Raw genomic sequence first — 24,212 nt, 5'->3', positions numbered from 1 at the left:
AAAGGAGTAAGGATGATCAGCCTGTACTAATTAAGAAAGTACGTATTACTTGTTGGCGAATAATGTTGGCACGTTCGTTTGAAAGTTTTTCAGTCAACTCCATTATTCTATGATCCACATCTTGAACATCTTTTTTGATCGTGTCCTCCATCATCTAGAAAACAAAATATAAATTGAATATTTCGAGATTCAAGAGAATTTACATTGACTTTTATATTTATAAATATCAGTTTATTGCACATCAAACAAAAATTATGGTACATAAAACTTGAATTTTGTATATAAAGATGTAACTACTACTATTTTTAATGCAACATTCATTAAAAATAGTACCGTGAAAGTTGGTTACTTTGTCCCACTTTTTCCAAACTTTTTGTTTAAAGTTATGCTGTACAAACATATATAATAGATTTTGACATTTGAAGATAGTTTTAACAAAGCTCAAACCTTTCTCTAAAAGACTGTAATACGAAACTTCTCTTTTTATAGTAGTTTTATGAAATATATAAAAAGAATTTGGGCTATAGTTGCCCACGGGTTATGGTAACTTTGTCCCACTCTTTATATTCCGACCTTATGACAAGAAAACACAACTGCAGCAAAGTAACGACCTGGTTTTGATAAATAAAGTTCACTTACATCAGTATAAACAAATAATAATAAACTTTATTATTTTCAGTATTTACTGGTAAAAATACATATTTTATGAAAAAACAAACTAAAACGTTGCTGAACCAAAAGTTTTAAGAAATAAACAGTCTTAGAACTCTCACTAAAATGGTCTAAGTATAGTATGATGTCTAAGTAGGCATATTTACAGAAAAAAGTCCTCTTTTCAATAATTTTGGGGGCTTTATTACTTGGAGGAAAGCATGTCCTTTTCCTTTCTCCACTTCCAATATCTTGGTGTAGGCTGCATGCAATCCACAATAGCACCCGTTTAAAATACACTCATATCACCAGTCCAGGATATGGTTTTCCATTCCAAATAACCACTACACAATTTCCTTCTTCTATAACATTCTGTTGAGACTGGGATTGCTCAGTCATATATGAAGTTGAAGTCGATTGTTCGTTTTCCTCAACAGTATCTTTAGGATTATTCCCTAAAACAGAACTGCCTTGTATTGGCTCAAGCACTTTCCACTTACAAGTCTTTGTGGGTTGTGATATATACACTTCCCCATCTGAACTAAATATTCAATCCTTGTGCCCAGATGAAATAATATTGAAGGTGTCACAATCTTCATCAGATGACAGTATTTCATTGTTTTTTTCTTTGTCTTTTGTTCTTTTTTTCCTTTTTATCCGTCATCTTTTGTTTCTTTTTCTTGTGGTGAGATGAGGTCTTGTTCAATACTATGGCCAGCAGGTACATTTAGTTTCTTTTTCCTGATGCTTCGTGGCTTAACAACTTCACTCCTTTTGTGTTTGAGGCAAGACAAAAAGGATTCTTAAACAAGTTGTAGATCAACTGCAGCGCTTATTGATGGAAGGTGATTAATTATCTCTTCTTTGTTGAATTCCGGACTTTCTAAACCCAGATATTGTGTTGGATAAAGTGTTTTCTTCAAGGGAACCCAACGCTTTTTCAAGAGCCTGAGAAACAAGTCTTTGGGCAAAGTTGTAACATTCTGGCCACTTTCGGCTTGTTTCCACTGTTCGATAGTTTGCTTCCATTAATACTTTCATGGTCGAAAGTAAGCGACATCTAGGGGGTGAGTCAGATCGCTGGAGTTAGGCGGTGAGCACACAAAACATACATTGTTCTCTTCACACGTTCACAGAACATTAACAATCAAATGAAAAGTTAGGTTGTCCCCGATTACAACTTTTTTTCCCATCTCTTTTTTTAATTCTGGAAGCAGATGAGACATAAACCATTCTTCGAATCTTGGCAGGTCAATCCACCCATGTTGTGACCTATTATACCCAGCTCCAACAGGCCCACCTTCTGTCCAGGTGTTCCATAATGTTCTGCCTTGTATATTACATAAGGGGGTAGTGGCTCTCCAGCAGCATTAGCACAGAACGTCACTGTTGTGCTTGATTTTGTAGAGTTCACTACCTAGTCTGGGTACTTACAACCCCTACAAGAAATGATTTTTTTACGTCCAGGATTGTCGGTGATGTTGGTTGAGTCGTAGTTGCAGGGCCCGATTAACCAGTAGGCTAAGTAGGCTGCAGCCTAGGGCGCGAGACCGGTGACGATTTTAGGGGGGCGCTTCGGAGTTCAAGATGAAGAGCTTTTTATATGTAGTAAATAAAATGGTATGGTCTAAAACTTCACTATACATTTTTGTACATTATTTACACATCCACCTAGACCTTAGATTTACTCCATTTACTTAAAAATAACTATTAAGTAGAAAAAGAAATTAATTAATAGCGATTAGTGACAACGCATAGTAATTATCGTAACGGTAGGGAAACTAAAAGGGAAATTTTGCTTCGCGCGAGGGGCGCCGCCGGCCGCCGCCCTTCGCCGTTTGCAACACTGACGCTCTCTGACAGATAGAGACAGAGTGTAGCTGCAGCTGCAGTCAGTCGTCTCCTCGTCTGCACTGTTTGTTTTAGGCCTATGGCCTATGAATTATTTGGACTTTCGTTGTGATTAATTGGTGTCATTGCTCGTTATTATAAACACTGGCATTTATTCGTAAGTCGAGTAGAGTGTTTGATACTGAAATATTAGAAGAAGCAGTGGTTTGCTTGTTTTACATATGTAGGCTACATTATGAGTAAAAAAACCAAGTGGTTCCGAATACCGTAAACGGGCCCGGGAGCGTAACGAACGGGAAAGTGCTCTTCTAAATAAAATTCATAGACTAGACGATTTTTTCAATAAACCCGAAACTCCCAGTTGTTCTGCTGAGACATTGCCGGTCGTCACGGGAACTGAACGAAACGTTGTGAGTGAGGACAGCGGTGTTATAGTGGAAGTGGAAGTGATTCAGCAGCCTGCCAGTGCCACTGCTACCGATGTCTCAGACACCACAACGGAAATTGCACCTGTACACGTCCCTTCACCACCATCAACCGAGCAAATAGCAGATTTGGGACATCAGTTGCAAGATTGTGTACCAGCAAATAAAGAGGTAACCGATTCAAAAAATCTTGATGATCCCGCTTTATGGCTGGTAAATGAGGCATTGCGTGAATACTTTGCAGTGCACAGCATCAATCAAAATGACAGTGGGGATTTTTCCCAATCAAAGCGGCAGTATTCTGACCAAAACCGTTATTTGAACAAAGCTTGTTTTTTCAAAAAACTTGTAAATGGAGAGATTGTAAAAAGAACTCATTTAGTTTATTCCAAATCAACTGGCTATGTATACTGTGCTCCTTGTAAGCTCTATGGGGGGACGACTGCCTTAGCTACATGCGGCTTTAATGATTGGAAAAATTCGCACAAAATTCAAGAACATGATAATAGTCTAGAGCACAGAGAATGTGTGAACAAATATTTGACCCGGATGAATGCACCTCAGAGAATTGATGCAAGACTACTTGAGCAGCATCAAGTAGAAGTGAAGTATTGGAGAGATGTATTGTCAAGAGTTGTTGAAGTAGTTAAGTATTTAACTTCTCGAGGGCTTCCGTTTTATGGTGAAAATGAAATTTTGGAGTCAACCAGTAATGGTAATTTCCTTGGCTGTATCGAGCTTTTGTGCAAGTTTGATCCTTTCATGGCTGACCATGTTGCTCGTTTCGGAAATAAAGGTAAAGGAGTGCCCTCATACTTATCTTCCACGATCGTTAACGAGTTTATTACTCTGTTAGCTGACAATGTTAAATCCAAAATCGCGTCAGATATCAAGAATTCTAAGTATTTTTCGATTATTGTCGACTCTACTCCAGATGTTTCCAATGTGGATCAATTGACTTTTGTCATTCGTTTTGTAGCACCTGACGGGTCACCTAATGAGCGGTTCATAACGTTCATCCCAAATTGTGGCCATAAAGGGGAAGATATGGAGAAGGCTGTGATAAATACTCTTGAAAGTTTGAACTTAAATATCAGTGACTGTAGAGGTCAGAGTTACGACAATGCAAGTAACATGTCTGGGTGTTACAAGGGGCTTCAAAATCGAATCAAAGAGCAAAATCCTCTTGCTCACTACGTTCCTTGCGCAGCTCATTCGTTACAGCTAGTAGGTTCGACCGCTGCATAAAGTAGTAGTAGTTCTGTTGAATATTTTGCCCTGGCACAGCAAATGTACAACTTTTTCCATTCATCTACACACAGATGGGAAATTCTCTTGTCGCAATATGACAAAGAATGTTTGACAGTCAAGACCCTTTCGAAAACTCGCTGGAGTGCAAGAGCAGATGCCAGTAAAGCCATGCACAAGTCATATAAACAAATAATCGCAGCGTTACAAGACATCACTTCAAACGAAGAAAATAAAAAAGACGTACGACTTGAAGCCAAACAACTGATAGAGAAGCTCCAGTCTTTGGAAATGACCATGATGATTTGTTTTTGGAATAAAGTACTCATGAAGTTTCATGACATCAGTGTACGACTTCAATCTGAAGATGGAGACTTAGATCAGACAGCACTTTCGTACGAGCTCCTAGAGTCTTTTCTAAGTTCATTAAGAAATGAGGAACAATTTTCTAACTTTGAAAGTGAGGCAAAGCTTATGTGCAATTCTCAAGAGTACAAACAAGACAATACAAGGAAAAAGAAACCAAAAATCCCTTTTGGAGAAAGCAAAGAGGGGCACACTGAGTTTGATGGGCGGAAATCATTCCTGATAAATTGTTACTACAAAGCAATTGATACACTCCTAGGGCAACTAACAAGGAGAAAATCAATTTATGTCACACTACGAGACTCCTTCAACTTTTTATGGAATTTGAATAAAATTGAGAGTTCAATCTTGAAGGAAAAGGCAACAAAGCTAATGAATGAATATTCAACAGACCTAGATGATTCATTTCCAGATGAGTGTTTGTATCTTCAAAAATTTTTAAAAGATGATAATACATTCTATGAAGAGGAAAATGTACTGTCAGACAGAATGGAGGAAAAGAAGAAAGTCAAACCGACCGGGACTAAAGCCTACAGGCTATTGAAACATGTAAAAACCCTAAAACTTGAATCTCTTTTTCCGAACGTGGAAGTGGCATTGCGGATCTTCTTGAGCATGGCGGTGTCTAATTGCAGCGGAGAAAGATCCTTTTCTGCTCTTACTCGAGTCAAGAATTATTTGAGGTCGACTCTACGGCAAGAAAAACTCCAGGCACTCGCTCTCTTATTTATAGAAAGTGACTATGTACAGCTCGTTCCGTTTGATGACTTGATCGATGCGTTTGCCTCATCAAAAGCACGGAAGAAAGACTTTGTTTAATCAGGGAATATATCGTCATGAGAAAATAAAAAGTTCTTTTGTTAACAGTAGGCCTAATAATTTTATAGTTCTAGCTCATTGTTTGTTATTGTGATTAAATGTTCAAGTCACCAAGTTGTATACCAAAGTCTAATGTCATTTCTATGTAACATAATGTACTTGAATAAACCAGAGAAAGTTGATGACCAATTTGACCATGTTCATTGATTTATTATAAATCCTTTTCAGTGATTAATCGTGGTATTTTCTGCTCCCGGGTTGCCTCTTGTATTTAGATGGCATATTTGGAATACAAAATCTGATGTTGGTAACTCATATAATTGATCAGATAACTGACATTAAAACATAGTCTAAATGCCATGTTTTAAGATTTAATTATTTTTAATTTCTGTTAAGGGCTACTTTGACCCACTTTTTTGCCGGAAAAAACAATCCGTTTTTTTTTTGGAGCTACCAACACCATCTGCTTACTTATACTAACAAACTAATATATTAAGCTTTAAACAAAAACCTGTTAAATATTCTTGATCGGGATGATATTTGTTTTGAAACTAAGCACTTAGCCAAACTTAAATTTTTACTGAATTCGTTGTGGTTGTACAGATAGAAGTTTGACACAAGCAAAACACGTTTATTGGCAAGGTTATAAAAATGGTGCTGCTGCAGTCTAGTTGTGAAACACAGAACTATTTCGAGGGTGGCCTTGCTTGACTAGTGCTGCTACCTAGCAGAACTGTTGATTACTACGGAAGCCTACAGAAATAATTGTCTACAGGAAACCTAAATGAATTTTGTTTTCCTTTTGGGACAAACTAACACCTCAGGGCCAAAGTAACCCACTTGTATGACACCTTATAACAACTTACTTGACACTAATATTCAATATACGAATACTATACAATGCCATGTGCAGATAGGAATACAAATTCCTTGACTAGCCTAATTAGATGTTCAATCCGAGATTTACTTTATGTAAATTATATACTTAGTTGTCTGATCCAGGAGTACAATGTGAGGATACATACTTACTTGTCTAATCCAGTTAGATAAGAGAGAAGCCCGTTTGTGGAAGCTGGTGTAAACATCCAAAGCATGCATGTACCTCTCGGGAATTTGGAGATCAGTATAGATGTAGTCTACCATCTATACACAAACACGTGGACGTGTTTTAGTTCATTTAAAAAATATTAATTGTAATAAAGGGCCAATTCTAACTCAATTAACTGTCTTTATTTATATGTTCAATTACATTTCCTTACAAATTCAAGTTTTCCCATAACCTAACCAAACAAACCACCAAATACACACCATGCAAATGCATTACATTAATTTTAAGAAATTACGTTATTCTATCAAATAAAAAATCTAAACTTTATGTGGCTGGGTGGGAGTATTCATTAATGTTAGTATATTATAATAGTGGCATTATTACAACTATAATCTCTATGATATTGGTGATGAAACAATATTTTAAGCAAGGGATCATTGTAAGTGGAGTGGACGCCATTAAACAACAAGCACGAGGGCCGGAGGGCGGAACTTGGAATTATGAAACAGGAAACTACTGGAGTCATGTTAAAACTGACGAAGCAGTTAGAACGGACCATATATGGCCTGGACGGAAATGTTTGTTACCACCGAGTAAAATAATAAAATATATTCACTTAGATGAAACAACAAAGAGATTAAAAAAATTAAAGTGTGTATCAATTCTCTGTATAGTGATACTATTCACTGTTAATTGTGAAAGTAGTATAATAGTTCAATCTTAACTAGGCATAAGATAAGAATCTTGGATACTAAAAAGTATAACCAATACATACGCCTAATTACTCTCAGTTATTGACTTGTAGGCATAAATTAATAATTTATAAAATAAATTAGAATTACAACCCAACGAAAAAAACAGTAACGCAATGTAGGATTACTAATGTTGCCCATCCCCCAAAAAACAAGAAGTTTGTACATAAATTGACACTAAACTCCGAGATTAAAAACAGCAAATTTCATCAATTAGGTCTCAAGAATCTTGAGCCTTTATATTAGGTATATAAATGAGGGTTGGTCCAAAACACAAGTAAGTCCATCTGGCTAAGGAACAAAAGGTGTCTGTGATGACATTAGAATCTGACACAGTTTTTTTCTTTCTGCTGGTATAGCCATAAACCTGCCTTAATTCAAAGTATAATCTTGTGTCACAGATGGCATATACCCAACTACTATCACATTCTCGTTGTTAACAGATCGTACAAATCGGGTAGTTATTCAATTATACTAGAATGCTACCAAACAGTTGGCTATGGAATAATAAAAATTAATCTGCCTCAATATTGTATATGAAATTGATTTAACGTAAGTGCAAATTTGGAAATTTATTGTAAAGTTCCTTTATGAGTAGATTCCTGTTTATTTTAAAGTCTAAAATGTAATAATATTTTTCACCGCTATTTAATAGCACTCTTGTTTTGCTATTATTAATTTATAATCAATTTATTTTATTTCTAAACACTTGTATACCATGGTTCTGTAGTATCAGTACACCTTTTGATTGGTTTTATTCCCCCAGTGAGATATAAAATTTTCTAAATATAGTTCACAGTTTATTGAACCGATGAATTACCAAAAGCATAATTCAAACATAAGCATTGTTAAAAGTATCAACTCCCAATGGTTAGGAATATATATATACAAGTATTGTGTGATCCTGCATAGTCTATTATGATGATACACACCTGTAATAGTGCTGATATCTCTCTTAGCGTACAGAAGGGGAACATGGCTGCAGGAAGCGAGACTTGGGCTGTATGGATACAGAGTGCAGCCTCTTGGACGGTGGTCCTACAGTCTGTTGCTACTCTAAATCTTGTCACTAAATTCCTAAACAAATAAATGCACTTTTCACTGTTAAAAAATTAATTATCCTTTCTTTTGAGTTTATTTTATAAAAATGTCTATTTTATTATTGACGTGGTGTTTTTGTTATAGAGTGCAAATTGCATTTTGAACACTGATAACCAAAAATCGCTGTCTGAATAATTCTGCTACCTTCACAATTCTTCCATCGTCCAAAACGAAACTTTAAATGGAGGGATGAAAACAGCTTCTGTCCAGTTTCATTGTTGAATGTGATCTCCAAAGTATTATAACCCAAAATTAAATATCAACTGGTCGCTTATTTTCAAAAATTATATTCTATGTGAGTACTGGTGGGGGTTTAAGAAGGAACAGACTGTAACAAAGGTTCTTTCAACTTATATATATATATATATATATATATATATATATATATATATATATTTATATATATATAAATACAATATATAAATAATTGTTTTTTGGAGGGAGCAATTTGTGATGCTAATATTTGTATATTAAAAATGACATCGATTCTGTGGACACAAAGAAGCTTTTGACAAAATCTGATGATATCCAGAGCAAGAACTTGAGAACAGAACTTGACTTCTAGGAACATATCGAAGTCCCATATACTTAAATAGCCTAGCGAGATTTCGGAGCTGCCTCACTGAAGTGTGTGGCTATTGAGAGTGGTGGGATAAACCTGTACGGAGTGCTTCAGGATAGTACTCTTGACCAGTTTTATTTAAATTTAGCAATGTCTTGGCCGAAAATACAAATGCAAGCAGAAGCCTAAGGTAATCTGGCACTTTTGTAAAACGGTTGATGGAAAAGTTCACTCTCTTTTACAAAAAAATCACACCTAAATTTCATTCAAAACTACTACAGATTATCATTTACCTAACCTGGCTGTCCATAAAAGTGGCGCCGACTATCTCAAAACTTTAGGTCTACTCCCGAACAAACAAAAAGTTGATTCTTGGGAGCAAAGTGTGTAGGAGCAATTTCCACCTTCCGACTGAGTGCGCATCATGTCGATGATTTATTACAAAAATTAAAACTCATTTTATTGTCTTTAGGCAAATGACTGATATATTGGTCAAAAATTACATTAGGTTACTATGTTTACACCAAATAATTGATTTATTTCGAAATTATTGCATAGAAAGAAGCATTTATATCGATGGAAGCAAGGCCATCTGTAATGTATCGAGGTCATTTTTAAGAGTTTTAAAAATGAATTTACAAAATGCAAAGATACTATTTTCAAGATACTTATTCAAGTCCTAAGTCTTGATAGTCTTAACTATTCAATCTAGCCAGTTTTAAACATATTTTAACATTCATCAATCTTAATTTAGGAAAATATGTATCATATATTTCTCACGATAATAACAGCAGATATGCACAACGGCCACTTTACAACTACAAAAGCATTTTTTCGACTTAAATTCCCTTGTTATTTCACCAATAGTTTGTACATAAATATTTGAGTCAATTGCAACAGCTTATCAAATTTTGAATCACACTCCTATCCTTGTACCAAGTGTCATATCTCAAGAGTTAAAACACAGGTGGAAGGACAACAGGATATGAGATAGTTACAATATACGAATATATAAGTGGTAGATGCTTCAAGAAAGCTACAGCAGGCCAAACAGATGATATTTTTCATTACGTATTTGGGATTATACTCTAAAGAAGGTTTTGGTCCTCCCTTTTTTCATCTTAAAGTCGAGGTAAACACATAGAAACCAATGGCATTTACGCTAAAATATAGTTGGAGAATGTAATGTAAAGAAACTTTTAGAAAATAGCTACACAACCTGTCCATGCATATTTTAATTAAATTTTGTCCACTTTTATGTTATAAATAGCACTTACACTAACTTGGTTCCTGTCCTAAGAAATTACAACTGAAACATTCCTTTTCGGCCGAAGGGGCGGTCTTCGCCTTTCTTAGTGCAGATCCCCCCTTAGCAACCCATTTTTTAGATTGCACTTTGGTCTCAGGAGTGTAGGAACAACACTAAGCACTGCAGATTGTGCTGGAACAGCTGCAATCTGTGCTTAAAGCACTTCACACGATTTCGTTTTTGGTCGATCGTGAGCAATCGCGGCACCCATCTTGTGGACGGGTTTCTCATGTCCAAATATTGGTGCAAAATATTATGTCCCCGTTCACTCGAGATGCCCACAGCACTAGGAATCTCGCGCACCTTCACTCTTCTACTATCCATCACCATATCATGGATTTTTAAATGATTTCTGGAGTTGTGGCCTCAACAGGGTGTTCAGAACGTCCATCGTCTTTGTACTCATATGGCCAGTCCGAAAATGTTGAGACCCCTTATAAACTGTTCTTATCAAAGGTGAACAGTCAACATAATGTTTATCAAGCTTCTGTTTAGTCTCCTGAGACATTTTGCCTTTCATAAAGTAATGTTTTATCAACACACGACATTCTTCTTCGTTTATTTTTGAAAAATCACTTGACTTGATCGATTCTAACGCGTCATACGCACAGAAATAGGCCGATCAGGCAGAAACTTGCTGTGCGTCCTTCCAGGAGATGCTACCAACTGAACATAACCTCACTACGAACTAGTAGTGTTATCTCTTGGACTCTGCACGGACTTACCAAACGACCCTCGTGCCAAACGTCAAAACACTGTACCTGTAGTGAACGATGGCCTTGTGTAGCCTATTTGTGCATATTTTAGTGCAGTAATGTGAGCAAACGATCTGTATTACAACGTCAACTGACGTGGTGTTGTCCAGTGAGTGCCAACTATCTCGCCCTGCCCTGGCCAGCGTGGCAGCGGCCTGAGCGAGTCTGGCAGCCTCTCGCCACGCCAACTCTCCGCCGTACAGGGTGTCCCGGTAACTGCGAGCCCTGTCCAGCTGCAGCTCGAGCTCAGAATGGGTCGTCTCCATCCCTCCCACCTCGCCTGTCACAAACCCGATCACTTCTCAGATTTCAGTGTTAAACGAATTGGGAAATGCACATTACTTCTAAGGGCACGAGAACTTTCCCATTGTTGGTAGAGTTCGGATTGTGGATCACAATATCACAAAATAAATGCAAAATCTTGAAAACATCAAAAATAGTTAAAGCTGCTTAAGGGATTTCGACAATGAATATGATAAATAATTTATTTGGAAATTCAAAAGACAAATTTTATATGAAAACAAAGTAGAAGTTACAAAGCTAACTGTGAGAGTTATCACAAAATTGACATTGTTCCAACCAAATCAAAAGAATTATTTAAATATATTTAAAGAACACAAAGGATATTTTAAACACAGTCAAAATAAAATATCAGCTATTGCTAAACATGCTTTATTAAGCAATTTCCACAATGAATACGATAAGTAATTTACTTGGAAATTCAAAAGACAAAATTTCATATGACAATAAAAGTAGAAGTTACAGCTAACTGTGAAATATCTGACATAATTTACATTGTTCCAACCAAACCAAAACAACTATTTTAAAATGTTCAAAGAACATGAAAGAGGTTTTAAACATAGTCAAAATAAAAATCAGTTATTGCCAAGCATGGATTAGAATCCAATCACCATATTAAGTCATAATTGAATAAAGAACATGCCACTGCATGAAAGTCAGTACACACTGTAACATCCTCAGCTGTTTTTATTTGGGTGTGATTACAAATATCCTAGTTTCCCACTTTAAATATCCACGCGTAGTAATTAAAAAATTGTTCCTACTTTTTCTGTATTCAGAAAAATTATCTTAAAGAGGTATGCATTGAACATAAAATAATATTTCCAAACCCCAAACTCGATTGCACTTCCTCGATCTCAGAGTCCGCCATTTCTAATACTTTTAAATACTTTGTATAGAAAACTCAGAGTTGCCAAAATCCTATATTTTTACGCCATTGGTTTTTTTTACATTAAGATTCTTAAAATTATATACAACGCGACTAAGCTTACTTTTCAGGTATTTCCTGAAGAGGGAAAGAAGCCCTAGTATGTACATTTATATTTACTACATCGGAGGGGGAAATCAGTTAATGCGTTGACAATATTTAAGAGGGTCCCTTACATTTATAACAATCCTTTAACTAAAATTGCGTGCAATTCGAAGTATTTTGTAAGGATTATTATAAACAATACTATCATCGGGATGATTTGGTCACCCTATACTATCGCAACATTCCAGTCCCACACCATTCCTGCACTCGTATGCAAAGTACGAGAAGTCCTATTACTTGCACAAATGAAATCGGCTTAAAAGGAATTCATTCCGGCATAATTTAATCTTTTCAAATGAGATGTTGAATTACTTTGTAACGGATAAACTTAATCGGACTCCTAGCTGGAGGCTTACCGAGGAGAAGGTCCAGTTGCTGGTAGAGAGACTGCAGCTGTTGGACGGCAGCGCTCAGTTTCGCCACCTCTTCCTCAGTGTCTTGTTTCCGCCGCGTCAGCCAGCGAAGTTTCCACTGTTTCAGAGCCTGTAACATTACCATCCCTTCTATACAAACACGTTGACTGGACCCCCAGCAGGAGGTCTACCGAGGAGACTGTCTAATTGCTGGTGTAGAGTATGTAGGAGATACCAGACCACAGGAAGTGACCAACATAAAAAAGACACGGCCATAGCAAAGAAAAACTGTGATCTCAGGCTAAAACTCTTAAAACGTCAAGGAACAGCCAACCATATAAACAGGGCTGAGAATAAATCTAAAGCAGTATGGCAGATAATAAACAATGAAAGGAAGAGCGCAGAAACAGGAAAAGAACAACTGAAACTGAAAATAAATGGAGTAGAAACGACTGACCCCCATGACATTGTTGAGAATCTCAATGAGTATTTCACTACTGTTGCTAAACAAACATTGGTCACCAACAACCAATACCAAAAAGGCAGACAATCTACATTACACACACCTAATTGTAGGCTCAGTCAACTGCACACTACCACAATAGCAGAGGTACAAAACATCATTGCAAGTATGAAGGCCAAAACCTCAGCAGGACTGGATGATGTATCATCAAAGTTACTAAAGCACTTTAGTGATGCTTTAACACCACCCCTTGTCAGTGTCATAAACAGATCATTATCGTCAGGACTGTTCTCATCAGCTCTAAAAGCATCAAAGGTGTACCCCAAACACAAAAACTCCTGCCGAATGACACCTAGTAACTACAGACCAATTTCCTTGATTTCAACTTTTTCTAAAGTAATTGAAAAGGTTGTACTCAAGAGACTGATGTGCTATCTTGAACAGCACAATCTGTTGACAGACTGCCAGCATGGTTTTGTGAAAGGGAAATCCACTACAACTGCAATTGCCGAACTGGCAGAATTCATATGTGACCAACTGGAAGTGGGTAAACTCGTGACTGGTGTAATGCTTGACTTCAGTAAGGCATTTGACTGTCTGGGGCACGACCTTGTTTTGCAAAAACTCAAAAACCTAAGCATCAGTGACCTCGCCTACAAATGGTTTAAGAGTTATCTGGAAGAACGCAGCCAAGTGGTGGAAATAAGACATAATGACAAAGGACTAACACAGAACATCAGATCTCAGCCCCTAACTGTTGATATGGGTGTGCCTCAGGGATCAGTCTTAGGCCCTGTTCTGTTTATATTATTTACTAATGACTTGCCACATTACCTGAGTACCCACTGCTCCACTTTAATGTATGCTGACGACACAACACTTCTGCTTGCTGGAAATTCTACAGATGACCTAGCTATGAGCTCTTACACAGCACTAAACATAGCTTATCAGTACTGTCACTTAAATGACTTAGTGGTCAACATGACCAAGACTAAGCAAATGGCATTCGGTAGAAGAAAGGATGAAGTTGCAGCATTACCAGAGGTTGACATAGAATCACACATAACATTCCTTGGACTGACAATAGATGAAACTCTCTCATGGACTCATCACGTTGATAACTTGTGCAAGAAGTTAAACACCGGCCTCTTTGTCACCAAGAGAATTCACCACATCAGCGACATAAACACAGCAAAAACAGCTTATTATGCCCTTTTCGAATCCCACCTCAGATACGGAATTGCTGTATGGGGAGGCACAACTGTTACCAACTTACAAAGAGTTCTTGTTGCTCAGAAAAAAGTTATAAGAGCTCTCAAGGGTCTGGGGCCCAGGGACAGCTGTCGTGAGGGCTTCAAAGATCTTGGAATCATGACGGTTGTGGCTCTATACATACAGGAAGTGGTCCTTTTCGCCGATAGGAATGAACTCCCTCGAGGAGCAGATGTACACCACCATAACACTCGACATGCTGGTAACTACATCCTGCCAGCGCACCATCTGTCACTGTATGGAAAGAAGCCATCTTACATGGGACGAAAGCTGTTCAATGCTCTACCAGTCGACATCAAGGCTCAGAAGGGGAAGAATTTGAAGACATCACTGAACAGATGGATGGTGACCAGACCTTTCTACACCTTGGAAGAATTTCTACACCGAAACGAATGATGTATAGTACCTTTACTTTATCCATAACCATTGTAACTTTTGACGCCATTACACTTCTCAATGAAATTGTAAATAAAGAGATTTTGACTTTGACTTTGACTTTGTAGTTGCTGGACGGCAGCGCTCAGTTTCGCCACCTCTTCCTCAGTGTCTTGCTTCCGCCGCGTCAGCCAGCGAAGTTTCCACTGTTTCAGAGCCTGTAACATTACCATGCCTTCTATAAAAACACGTTGACTGGACCCCCAGCAGAAGGTCTACCGAGGAGACTGTCTAATTGCTGGTGTAGTCTGTAGTTGTTGGACGGCAGCGATCAGTTTCGCCACCTCTTCCTCGGTGTCTTGTTTCCACCGCGTCAGCCAGCGAAGTTTCCACTGTTTCACAGCCTGTAACATTACCATCCCTTCTATACAAACACGTTGACTGGACCCCCAGCAGAAGGTCTACCGAGGAGACTGTCTAATTGCTGGTGTAGTCTGTAGTTGTTGGACGGCAGCGATCAGTTTCGCCACCTCTTCCTCGGTGTCTTGTTTCCACCGCGTCAGCCAGCGAAGTTTCCACTGTTTCACAGCCTGTAACATTACCATCAATTTTATACAAACACGCAACGTTACAGTGTAATGGAATATAAAAACATTATAAAGCGTGTTTTAACTTATGATGCCCAGCAATTTTTATCGCGTTTAAAAATCGCCGTAAACAGTTCTAATTTCCATAACGAGTCTGCTTCGCGTTATACAAAGATGGGAAATTCCTTGTTCGGGGATTCAAGTGTTAAGGGGAACGATACCGCAGAGTCGACACCCATGTGATTTGTGATATGTGGTGTTTTTGCATCATTAGTTTCGTACGGACAAAAGTGATAAACAAAAACTATTTGCAGTAACGTATCAGAATAAATATGTACTCCGAAATCCTGTTACACGACTCCAAATTCAAACAAAGAAAACGTGAATTCCAATATGGCCGACTCTAGAGGTGAACATGTCAACTATGTTAGAACGAAGAATTGACTGCAGTCTATGATTGCTTTCAATATCTAAAAAGTAAAAAAATATGTGGTGGAAGAACGATTAATACATAATTAATTTAAAATGTGAAAACAATGCAATGTAAATAGAAAAATGTTCAAGAACCACAGTAGAGTCGGATACCTCCTTGTAATTAAGTAGAATAAAATCTATTTGTAGTAGCCTACTTTGGAAATCTCCATAAATGGTACATGGATTCAATTAGTCACGTAGAAACAACAATTTGACAATAATATGTGTAAAGGATTACCTGTCTAGTTAGGTTAGCAATAAATTCTTCGTGTTCTGCGGCATTTTTGGGATTGTTGTTTATTTGGAGTTCAACCACAGCTCGCTGAATAGCTTCTTCTGATTCCAATTCCCTGAAATTTTAATTTAGACAATTAAAGTTATGCCATGAGCAAATACACAATTATTGACAATGAATTATGGTTGGTTCTAGTTCTCCAAAATTGAATTGAGAATATATTTACGATACAATGAAGCAACGTTGAGGAATGATATTAAAAATGTCAGAATTGTCCTTGATCGTGAACTTGATAGTGTAAATGCTGCCTCCCGTTTTTGTTTAGTTCAGCAACTGCATACAACTTCACTCGCTTTTGGAAAGAATTGGAAGCTTGCCATTTCTCAAATGGTTTAATAATGAATTAAATGATCTGGTTGTACTCAATAAAATATTACACACTCAATACAAGAAAATCCTTATCAACTTTGACTATTGTGCTTTCAGCAGAGTGCGTGATCAATCCAGAACACTGTCCTGAGATTAATAAGCAGGCTACGTATATTTCATAGAATCTGAAATCTCTTCAAATGCTAAAGCTCTGTGTCTTCGTCGTCAACATAATGCGGATATCTTCTGCGTCACGTGAGATTACATTGGGCGACTCTGTATCCTTTTACACGAGGGAGATGTGTAATATGCTCAGAACTTGTCCTCTGTGTATGATTCTGCTTCCCATGATGTATTGCCAAAGAAGGCATACAACACGCTCTTTACCTTTTCTGACACCTTTAAATGACTTGAGGCAATTAGAAAAAGAACTTACTAAATATCGACCAATCGTAATTCTGCCGGTGCTGAGAGAGATCTTCTAGGGTTTGGTTGTGGACATCGTCCAGCCGCTATTCAGAACATCGATGAACAGCATGACTTTACGGCGAGAAGATTCACTTACAAATCTGTTAGTGTTGGGAATCTATGTTCTAGACGTTCTAAGTCGGTGGAACCAGGTCAATACTGTCTACATTGATTTCAGTAAGACCTTTAATAAGATCAGCCACAATCCTCTACTTAGAAAACTTAAAGGTTGTGGAGTTGTTGCTACGGTGATGAATTGGTTTCGTAGTTATCTGTCTAATCGCAGTATTGTTGTCCGTTTTATCAATTCAGTCTGGTGCTTTTGTTCCATTGACCTTTATGCCTCAGGGTTTCCATCTTTGCGCAGTTTTGTTCTCTATATTTATAAATGACATCAATGAAGTTACCGATGTCTTACTCTTGCTGTTTGCAGATGACATTAAGTTATTCCTCGCAATCACTTCTGGCTTCAATCTTCATATTGAACTAATGTGCAGAAGAGCTTCTTGCATGATTAGCCTAATAATGTTGTTGTTATTCACGTATAGATCTATCTAGTTCTTAGATGTATAAAGCTGAATTTAATTATTGTATATGTTCTGATAAACATTTTGAGTTTTGACCATTATAATTTTTATTCTTTTAGTTCAATTTGTTTTTACATAATGTACTGCTTTTTATTTGTGACTATACTGTCTACTGTGAACATGTTATCTACACTGAAAATATAAATAAATAAAAGACACCTTCGAAATGACCACATAAAGAAGGAGAAGACTTTAACAACGAAGATAGCGTCGAAGTGTGAAAAGCTAGTAAACTTAAAATGTTGCACGTTTAATTTCCGAGAAAAATCTACGTGTTATTTACCTAAATTAAATAGTACTTTTGAGAGATAACATGTTTAAAATGAACACTAGCCACTTATGTGTTAGGTGTGAAACTGACTCACCTCTTGTCATTTGTCTGTGGAAGTCCAGGCACCAGTGACAAGTGCGGGCTCTGCACATCATGGCTCTCAGAGAGAGATTCTATTTCTGCATTCAACTTCTCAAGTCGTGCTAAGTAATGACCTAAGGAATAAACATTGGTAAATCCTAATCTATTGATTCTCTTAACATATCTGTCCATGTTTGTGCAAGTTTGACTTCCGCAAAACTGATATAATACACATTACTTGATTTTGGGAATAAATTTGAAAAGTATGCTTACTTATGTAATTGTATCAGTTTTTGCTTAAATTTAATACTTTTACATAAATACATATGTATAAAACTTATTAAATACGGAGTTAATACTTTCTTATGGAAATAAGAATAATAATAATACACTTAATATGAATAAAATAAGTTATCCGACTAATATTAATGAAAATGGACGATGTAATAAGGGAAAATAAATGAATTTAACATTTAAAACATAATTAATTCGCGATTAATAAAAATGTAGGTTACTATTAAAATCACATGAAATGTGGAGTGATACACATATTAAATGCTACTAAAGATTTCATTTAAATAACTTTAAAATAATTAGAAGTAGCAATTATTAGTATCAGAAAGCCTGAAATCAAATTAATGTAATATTTTTAAAGGGAGAAGTGAAGTATGTTTGATGGATTTCAATGTATCCAGTTTGTGTTATGACATTTGTGTTACAGCATAACTTCTCTTACTATACAATAATGTAGGGTGATGACCACCAACGCTTGTTTACGTGACATTTTTCTTGAAAATAATAAAAGGGGGTGGGGATGAACGCGCCCTCGACCTTGACCGTGTCCGCCAATTGCTGTTGTATAGTCTAGACAGACGGCAGGCAGTGGCAGAAAGGCCCGGGGCTGTGATGAACGCGCCCTCGACCTTGACCGTGTCCGCCAATTGCTGTTGTGTAGTCTAGACAGACGGCAGGCAGTGGCAGAAAGGCCCGGGGCTGTGATGAACGCGCCCTCGATCTTGACCGTGTCCGCCAATTGCTGTTGTGTAGTCTAGACAGACGGCAGGCAGTGGCAGAAAGGCCCGGGGCTGTGATGAACGCGCCCTCGACCTTGACCGTGTCCGCCAATTGCTGTTGTGTAGTCTAGACAGACGGCAGGCAGTGGCAGAAAGGCCCGGGGCTGTGATGAACGCGCCCTCGACCTTGACCGTGTCCGCCAATTGCTGTTGTGTAGTCTAGACAGACGGCAGGCAGTGGCAGAAAGGCCCGGGGCTGTGATGAACGCGCCCTCGACCTTGACCGTGTCCGCCAATTGCTGTTGTGTAGTCTAGACAGACGGCAGGCAGTGGCAGAAAGGCCCGGGGCTGTGATGAACGCGCCCTCGACCTTGACCGTGTCCGCCAATTGCTGTTGTGTAGTCTAGACAGACGGCAGGCAGTGGCAGAAAGGCCCGGGGCTGTGATGAACGCGCCCTCGACCTTGACCGTGTCCGCCAATTGCTGTTGTGTAGTCTAGACAGACGGCAGGCAGTGGCAGAAAGGCCCGGGGCTGTGATGAACGCGCCCTCGACCTTGACCGTGTCCGCCAATTGCTGTTGTGTAGTCTAGACAGACGGCAGGCAGTGGCAGAAAGGCCCGGGGCTGTGATGAACGCGCCCTCGACCTTGACCGTGTCCGCCAATTGCTGTTGTGTAGTCTAGACAGACGGCAGGCAGTGGCAGAAAGGCCCGGGGCTGTGATGAACGCGCCCTCGACCTTGACCGTGTCCGCCAATTGCTGTTGTGTAGTCTAGACAGACGGCAGGCAGTGGCAGAAAGGCCCGGGGCTGTGATGAACGCGCCCTCGACCTTGACCGTGTCCGCCAATTGCTGTTGTGTAGTCTAGACAGACGGCAGGCAGTGGCAGAAAGGCCCGGGGCTGTGATGAACGCGCCCTCGACCTTGACCGTGTCCGCCAATTGCTGTTGTGTAGTCTAGACAGACGGCAGGCAGTGGCAGAAAGGCCCGGGGCTGTGATGAACGCGCCCTCGATCTTGACCGTGTCCAATTGCTGTTGTGTGTAGTCTAGACAGACGGCAGGCAGTGGCAGAAAGGCCCGGGGCTGTGATGAAACGCGCCCTCGACCTTGACCGTGTCCAATTGCTGTTGTGTAGTCTAGACAGACGGCAGGCAGTGGCAGAAAGGCCCGGGGCTGTGATGAAACGCGCCCTCGACCTTGACCGTGTCCAATTGCTGTTGTGTAGTCTAGACAGACGGCAGGCAGTGGCAGAAAGGCCCGGGGCTGTGATGAACGCGCCCTCGACCTTGACCGTGTCCGCCAATTGCTGTTGTGTAGTCTAGACAGACGGCAGGCAGTGGCAGAAAGGCCCGGGGCTGTGATGAACGCGCCCTCGACCTTGACCGTGTCCGCCAATTGCTGTTGTGTAGTCTAGACAGACGGCAGGCAGTGGCAGAAAGGCCCGGGGCTGTGATGAACGCGCCCTCGACCTTGACCGTGTCCAATTGCTGTTGTGTAGTCTAGACAGACGGCAGGCAGTGGCAGAAAGGCCCGGGGCTGTGATGAACGCGCCCTCTCGACCTTGACCGTGTCCGCCAATTGCTGTTGTGTAGTCTAGACAGACGGCAGGCAGTGGCAGAAAGGCCCGGGGCTGTGATGAACGCGCCCTCGACCTTGACCGTGTCCAATTGCTGTTGTGTAGTCTAGACAGACGGCAGGCAGTGGCAGAAAGGCCCGGGGCTGTGATGAACGCGCCCTCGACCTTGACCGTGTCCGCCAATTGCTGTTGTGTAGTCTAGACAGACGGCAGGCAGTGGCAGAAAGGCCCGGGGCTGTGATGAACGCGCCCTCGACCTTGACCGTGTCCAATTGCTGTTGTGTAGTCTAGACAGACGGCAGGCAGTGGCAGAAAGGCCCGGGGCTGTGATGAACGCGCCCTCGACCTTGACCGTGTCCGCCAATTGCTGTTGTGTAGTCTAGACAGACGGCAGGCAGTGGCAGAAAGGCCCGGGGCTGTGATGAACGCGCCCTCGACCTTGACCGTGTCCGCCAATTGCTGTTGTGTAGTCTAGACAGACGGCAGGCAGTGGCAGAAAGGCCCGGGGCTGTGATGAACGCGCCCTCGACCTTGACCGTGTCCGCCAATTGCTGTTGTGTAGTCTAGACAGACGGCAGGCAGTGGCAGAAAGGCCCGGGGCTGTGATGAACGCGCCCTCGACCTTGACCGTGTCCGCCAATTGCTGTTGTGTAGTCTAGACAGACGGCAGGCAGTGGCAGAAAGGCCCGGGGCTGTGATGAACGCGCCCTCGACCTTGACCGTGTCCGCCAATTGCTGTTGTGTAGTCTAGACAGACGGCAGGCAGTGGCAGAAAGGCCCGGGGCTGTGATGAACGCGCCCTCGACCTTGACCGTGTCCGCCAATTGCTGTTGTGTAGTCTAGACAGACGGCAGGCAGTGGCAGAAAGGCCCGGGGCTGTGATGAACGCGCCCTCGACCTTGACCGTGTCCGCCAATTGCTGTTGTGTAGTCTAGACAGACGGCAGGCAGTGGCAGAAAGGCCCGGGGCTGTGATGAACGCGCCCTCGACCTTGACCGTGTCCGCCAATTGCTGTTGTGTAGTCTAGACAGACGGCAGGCAGTGGCAGAAAGGCCCGGGGCTGTGATGAACGCGCCCTCGACCTTGACCGTGTCCGCCAATTGCTGTTGTGTAGTCTAGACAGACGGCAGGCAGTGGCAGAAAGGCCCGGGGCTGTGATGAACGCGCCCTCGACCTTGACCGTGTCCGCCAATTGCTGTTGTGTAGTCTAGACAGACGGCAGGCAGTGGCAGAAAGGCCCGGGGCTGTGATGAACGCGCCCTCGACCTTGACCGTGTCCGCCAATTGCTGTTGTGTAGTCTAGACAGACGGCAGGCAGTGGCAGAAAGGCCCGGGGCTGTGATGAACGCGCCCTCGACCTTGACCGTGTCCGCCAATTGCTGTTGTGTAGTCTAGACAGACGGCAGGCAGTGGCAGAAAGGCCCGGGGCTGTGATGAACGCGCCCTCGACCTTGACCGTGTCCGCCAATTGCTGTTGTGTAGTCTAGACAGACGGCAGGCAGTGGCAGAAAGGCCCGGGGCTGTGATGAACGCGCCCTCGACCTTGACCGTGTCCGCCAATTGCTGTTGTGTAGTCTAGACAGACGGCAGGCAGTGGCAGAAAGGCCCGGGGCTGTGATGAACGCGCCCTCGACCTTGACCGTGTCCGCCAATTGCTGTTGTGTAGTCTAGACAGACGGCAGGCAGTGGCAGAAAGGCCCGGGGCTGTGATGAACGCGCCCTCGACCTTGACCGTGTCCGCCAATTGCTGTTGTGTAGTCTAGACAGACGGCAGGCAGTGGCAGAAAGGCCCGGGGCTGTGATGAACGCGCCCTCGACCTTGACCGTGTCCAATTGCTGTTGTGTAGTCTAGACAGACGGCAGGCAGTGGCAGAAAGGCCCGGGGCTGTGATGAACGCGCCCTCGACCTTGACCGTGTCCGCCAATTGCTGTTGTGTAGTCTAGACAGACGGCAGGCAGTGGCAGAAAGGCCCGGGGCTGTGATGAACGCGCCCTCGACCTTGACCGTGTCCGCCAATTGCTGTTGTGTAGTCTAGACAGACGGCAGGCAGTGGCAGAAAGGCCCGGGGCTGTGATGAACGCGCCCTCGACCTTGACCGTGTCCGCCAATTGCTGTTGTGTAGTCTAGACAGACGGCAGGCAGTGGCAGAAAGGCCCGGGGCTGTGATGAACGCGCCCTCGACCTTGACCGTGTCCGCCAATTGCTGTTGTGTAGTCTAGACAGACGGCAGGCAGTGGCAGAAAGGCCCGGGGCTGTGATGAACGCGCCCTCGACCTTGACCGTGTCCGCCAATTGCTGTTGTGTAGTCTAGACAGACGGCAGGCAGTGGCAGAAAGGCCCGGGGCTGTGATGAACGCGCCCTCGACCTTGACCGTGTCCGCCAATTGCTGTTGTGTAGTCTAGACAGACGGCAGGCAGTGGCAGAAAGGCCCGGGGCTGTGATGAACGCGCCCTCGACCTTGACCGTGTCCGCCAATTGCTGTTGTGTAGTCTAGACAGACGGCAGGCAGTGGCAGAAAGGCCCGGGGCTGTGATGAACGCGCCCTCGACCTTGACCGTGTCCAATTGCTGTTGTGTAGTCTAGACAGACGGCAGGCAGTGGCAGAAAGGCCCGGGGCTGTGATGAACGCGCCCTCGACCTTGACCGTGTCCGCCAATTGCTGTTGTGTAGTCTAGACAGACGGCAGGCAGTGGCAGAAAGGCCCGGGGCTGTGATGAACGCGCCCTCGACCTTGACCGTGTCCGCCAATTGCTGTTGTGTAGTCTAGACAGACGGCAGGCAGTGGCAGAAAGGCCCGGGGCTGTGATGAACGCGCCCTCGACCTTGACCGTGTCCGCCAATTGCTGTTGTGTAGTCTAGACAGACGGCAGGCAGTGGCAGAAAGGCCCGGGGCTGTGATGAACGCGCCCTCGACCTTGACCGTGTCCAATTGCTGTTGTGTAGTCTAGACAGACGGCAGGCAGTGGCAGAAAGGCCCGGGGCTGTGATGAACGCGCCCTCGACCTTGACCGTGTCCAATTGCTGTTGTGTAGTCTAGACAGACGGCAGGCAGTGGCAGAAAGGCCCGGGGCTGTGATGAACGCGCCCTCGACCTTGGCTGTCCGCACAATCGCTGTTGTTTAGACTACAAACTGTTAATCGACCGTTAAAAAATCTTATAGATCTACGTATAACAAGGACAACTTGAAGGTTATATTTGAGTAATAAAAACGTGTTCTACTGTGATTGTTTGTTTGTTTATTATGTCTACATTATTTCTCTGTTACATGTCCAGTAATCCGGCATATTTGAAACCACGTCACCGCTACAGTATTTGGTTGTTGTCAAGTAACCTCCGTCAATCCTACATATTTTGTACTCGGACACATTTTGGCACGGAAAATTGATAGCGTTTCGTCCCCAGTGTAGTCCTAGCCCAAATCGTGGGTTAAATCTCCGACCATTTGATCAACGTAGGGACATGGACAATTAGCACATTTTATCTTATAGTATATTACATAAACAAAATTATTGAAGATTAAAAAATACTATTACATACTACATGTTTATAGTGTAATATTGAACATAAAATTCCAATCATAGCATCTAAAGATAAATCATTAATTTCAAATATTTATATTTTGCACTTTTACTTTATATGGAATTTCCCACAACATCTAAAATAATTGACGCTTTACGCTGTAAAATAAGGCAGTATTTCTGTTATTGTTTGGTTATTCATTATACTGAATATTCACAAATTATCAATTCTTTCAGTACAGAGTAACAGATGCTAGGTTAGAGCAAACTTTACCTAATGACGGCGCAGGGGCGACTTTCTCAGCCAGCCAAATATCCCTGTCCAGCCTCAAGTAGGTGTCAAGCAT

General features: G+C 41.6%; 1 protein-coding gene across 1 annotated transcript; it reads right to left on the bottom strand.

Annotated features, from left to right (window-relative positions):
- LOC124369352 lies at nucleotides 1-24,212 on the bottom strand. Its single transcript, XM_046827330.1, has 8 exons — nucleotides 24,140-24,212; nucleotides 17,769-17,889; nucleotides 15,983-16,094; nucleotides 12,577-12,703; nucleotides 10,984-11,167; nucleotides 8,093-8,237; nucleotides 6,390-6,503; nucleotides 1-154 (listed from the first exon to the last, which is right to left on the bottom strand). The coding sequence occupies exons 1-8, from the start codon at nucleotides 24,210-24,212 to the stop codon at nucleotides 17-19; spliced, it is 1,014 nt and encodes a 337-aa protein (XP_046683286.1). The 3' UTR covers nucleotides 1-16.

Source organism: Homalodisca vitripennis, chromosome X, assembly GCF_021130785.1.
Source record: "Homalodisca vitripennis isolate AUS2020 chromosome X, UT_GWSS_2.1, whole genome shotgun sequence".
Lineage (NCBI taxonomy): Eukaryota > Metazoa > Arthropoda > Insecta > Hemiptera > Cicadellidae > Homalodisca > Homalodisca vitripennis.
This window is presented reverse-complemented; position numbering and strand designations above follow the sequence as displayed.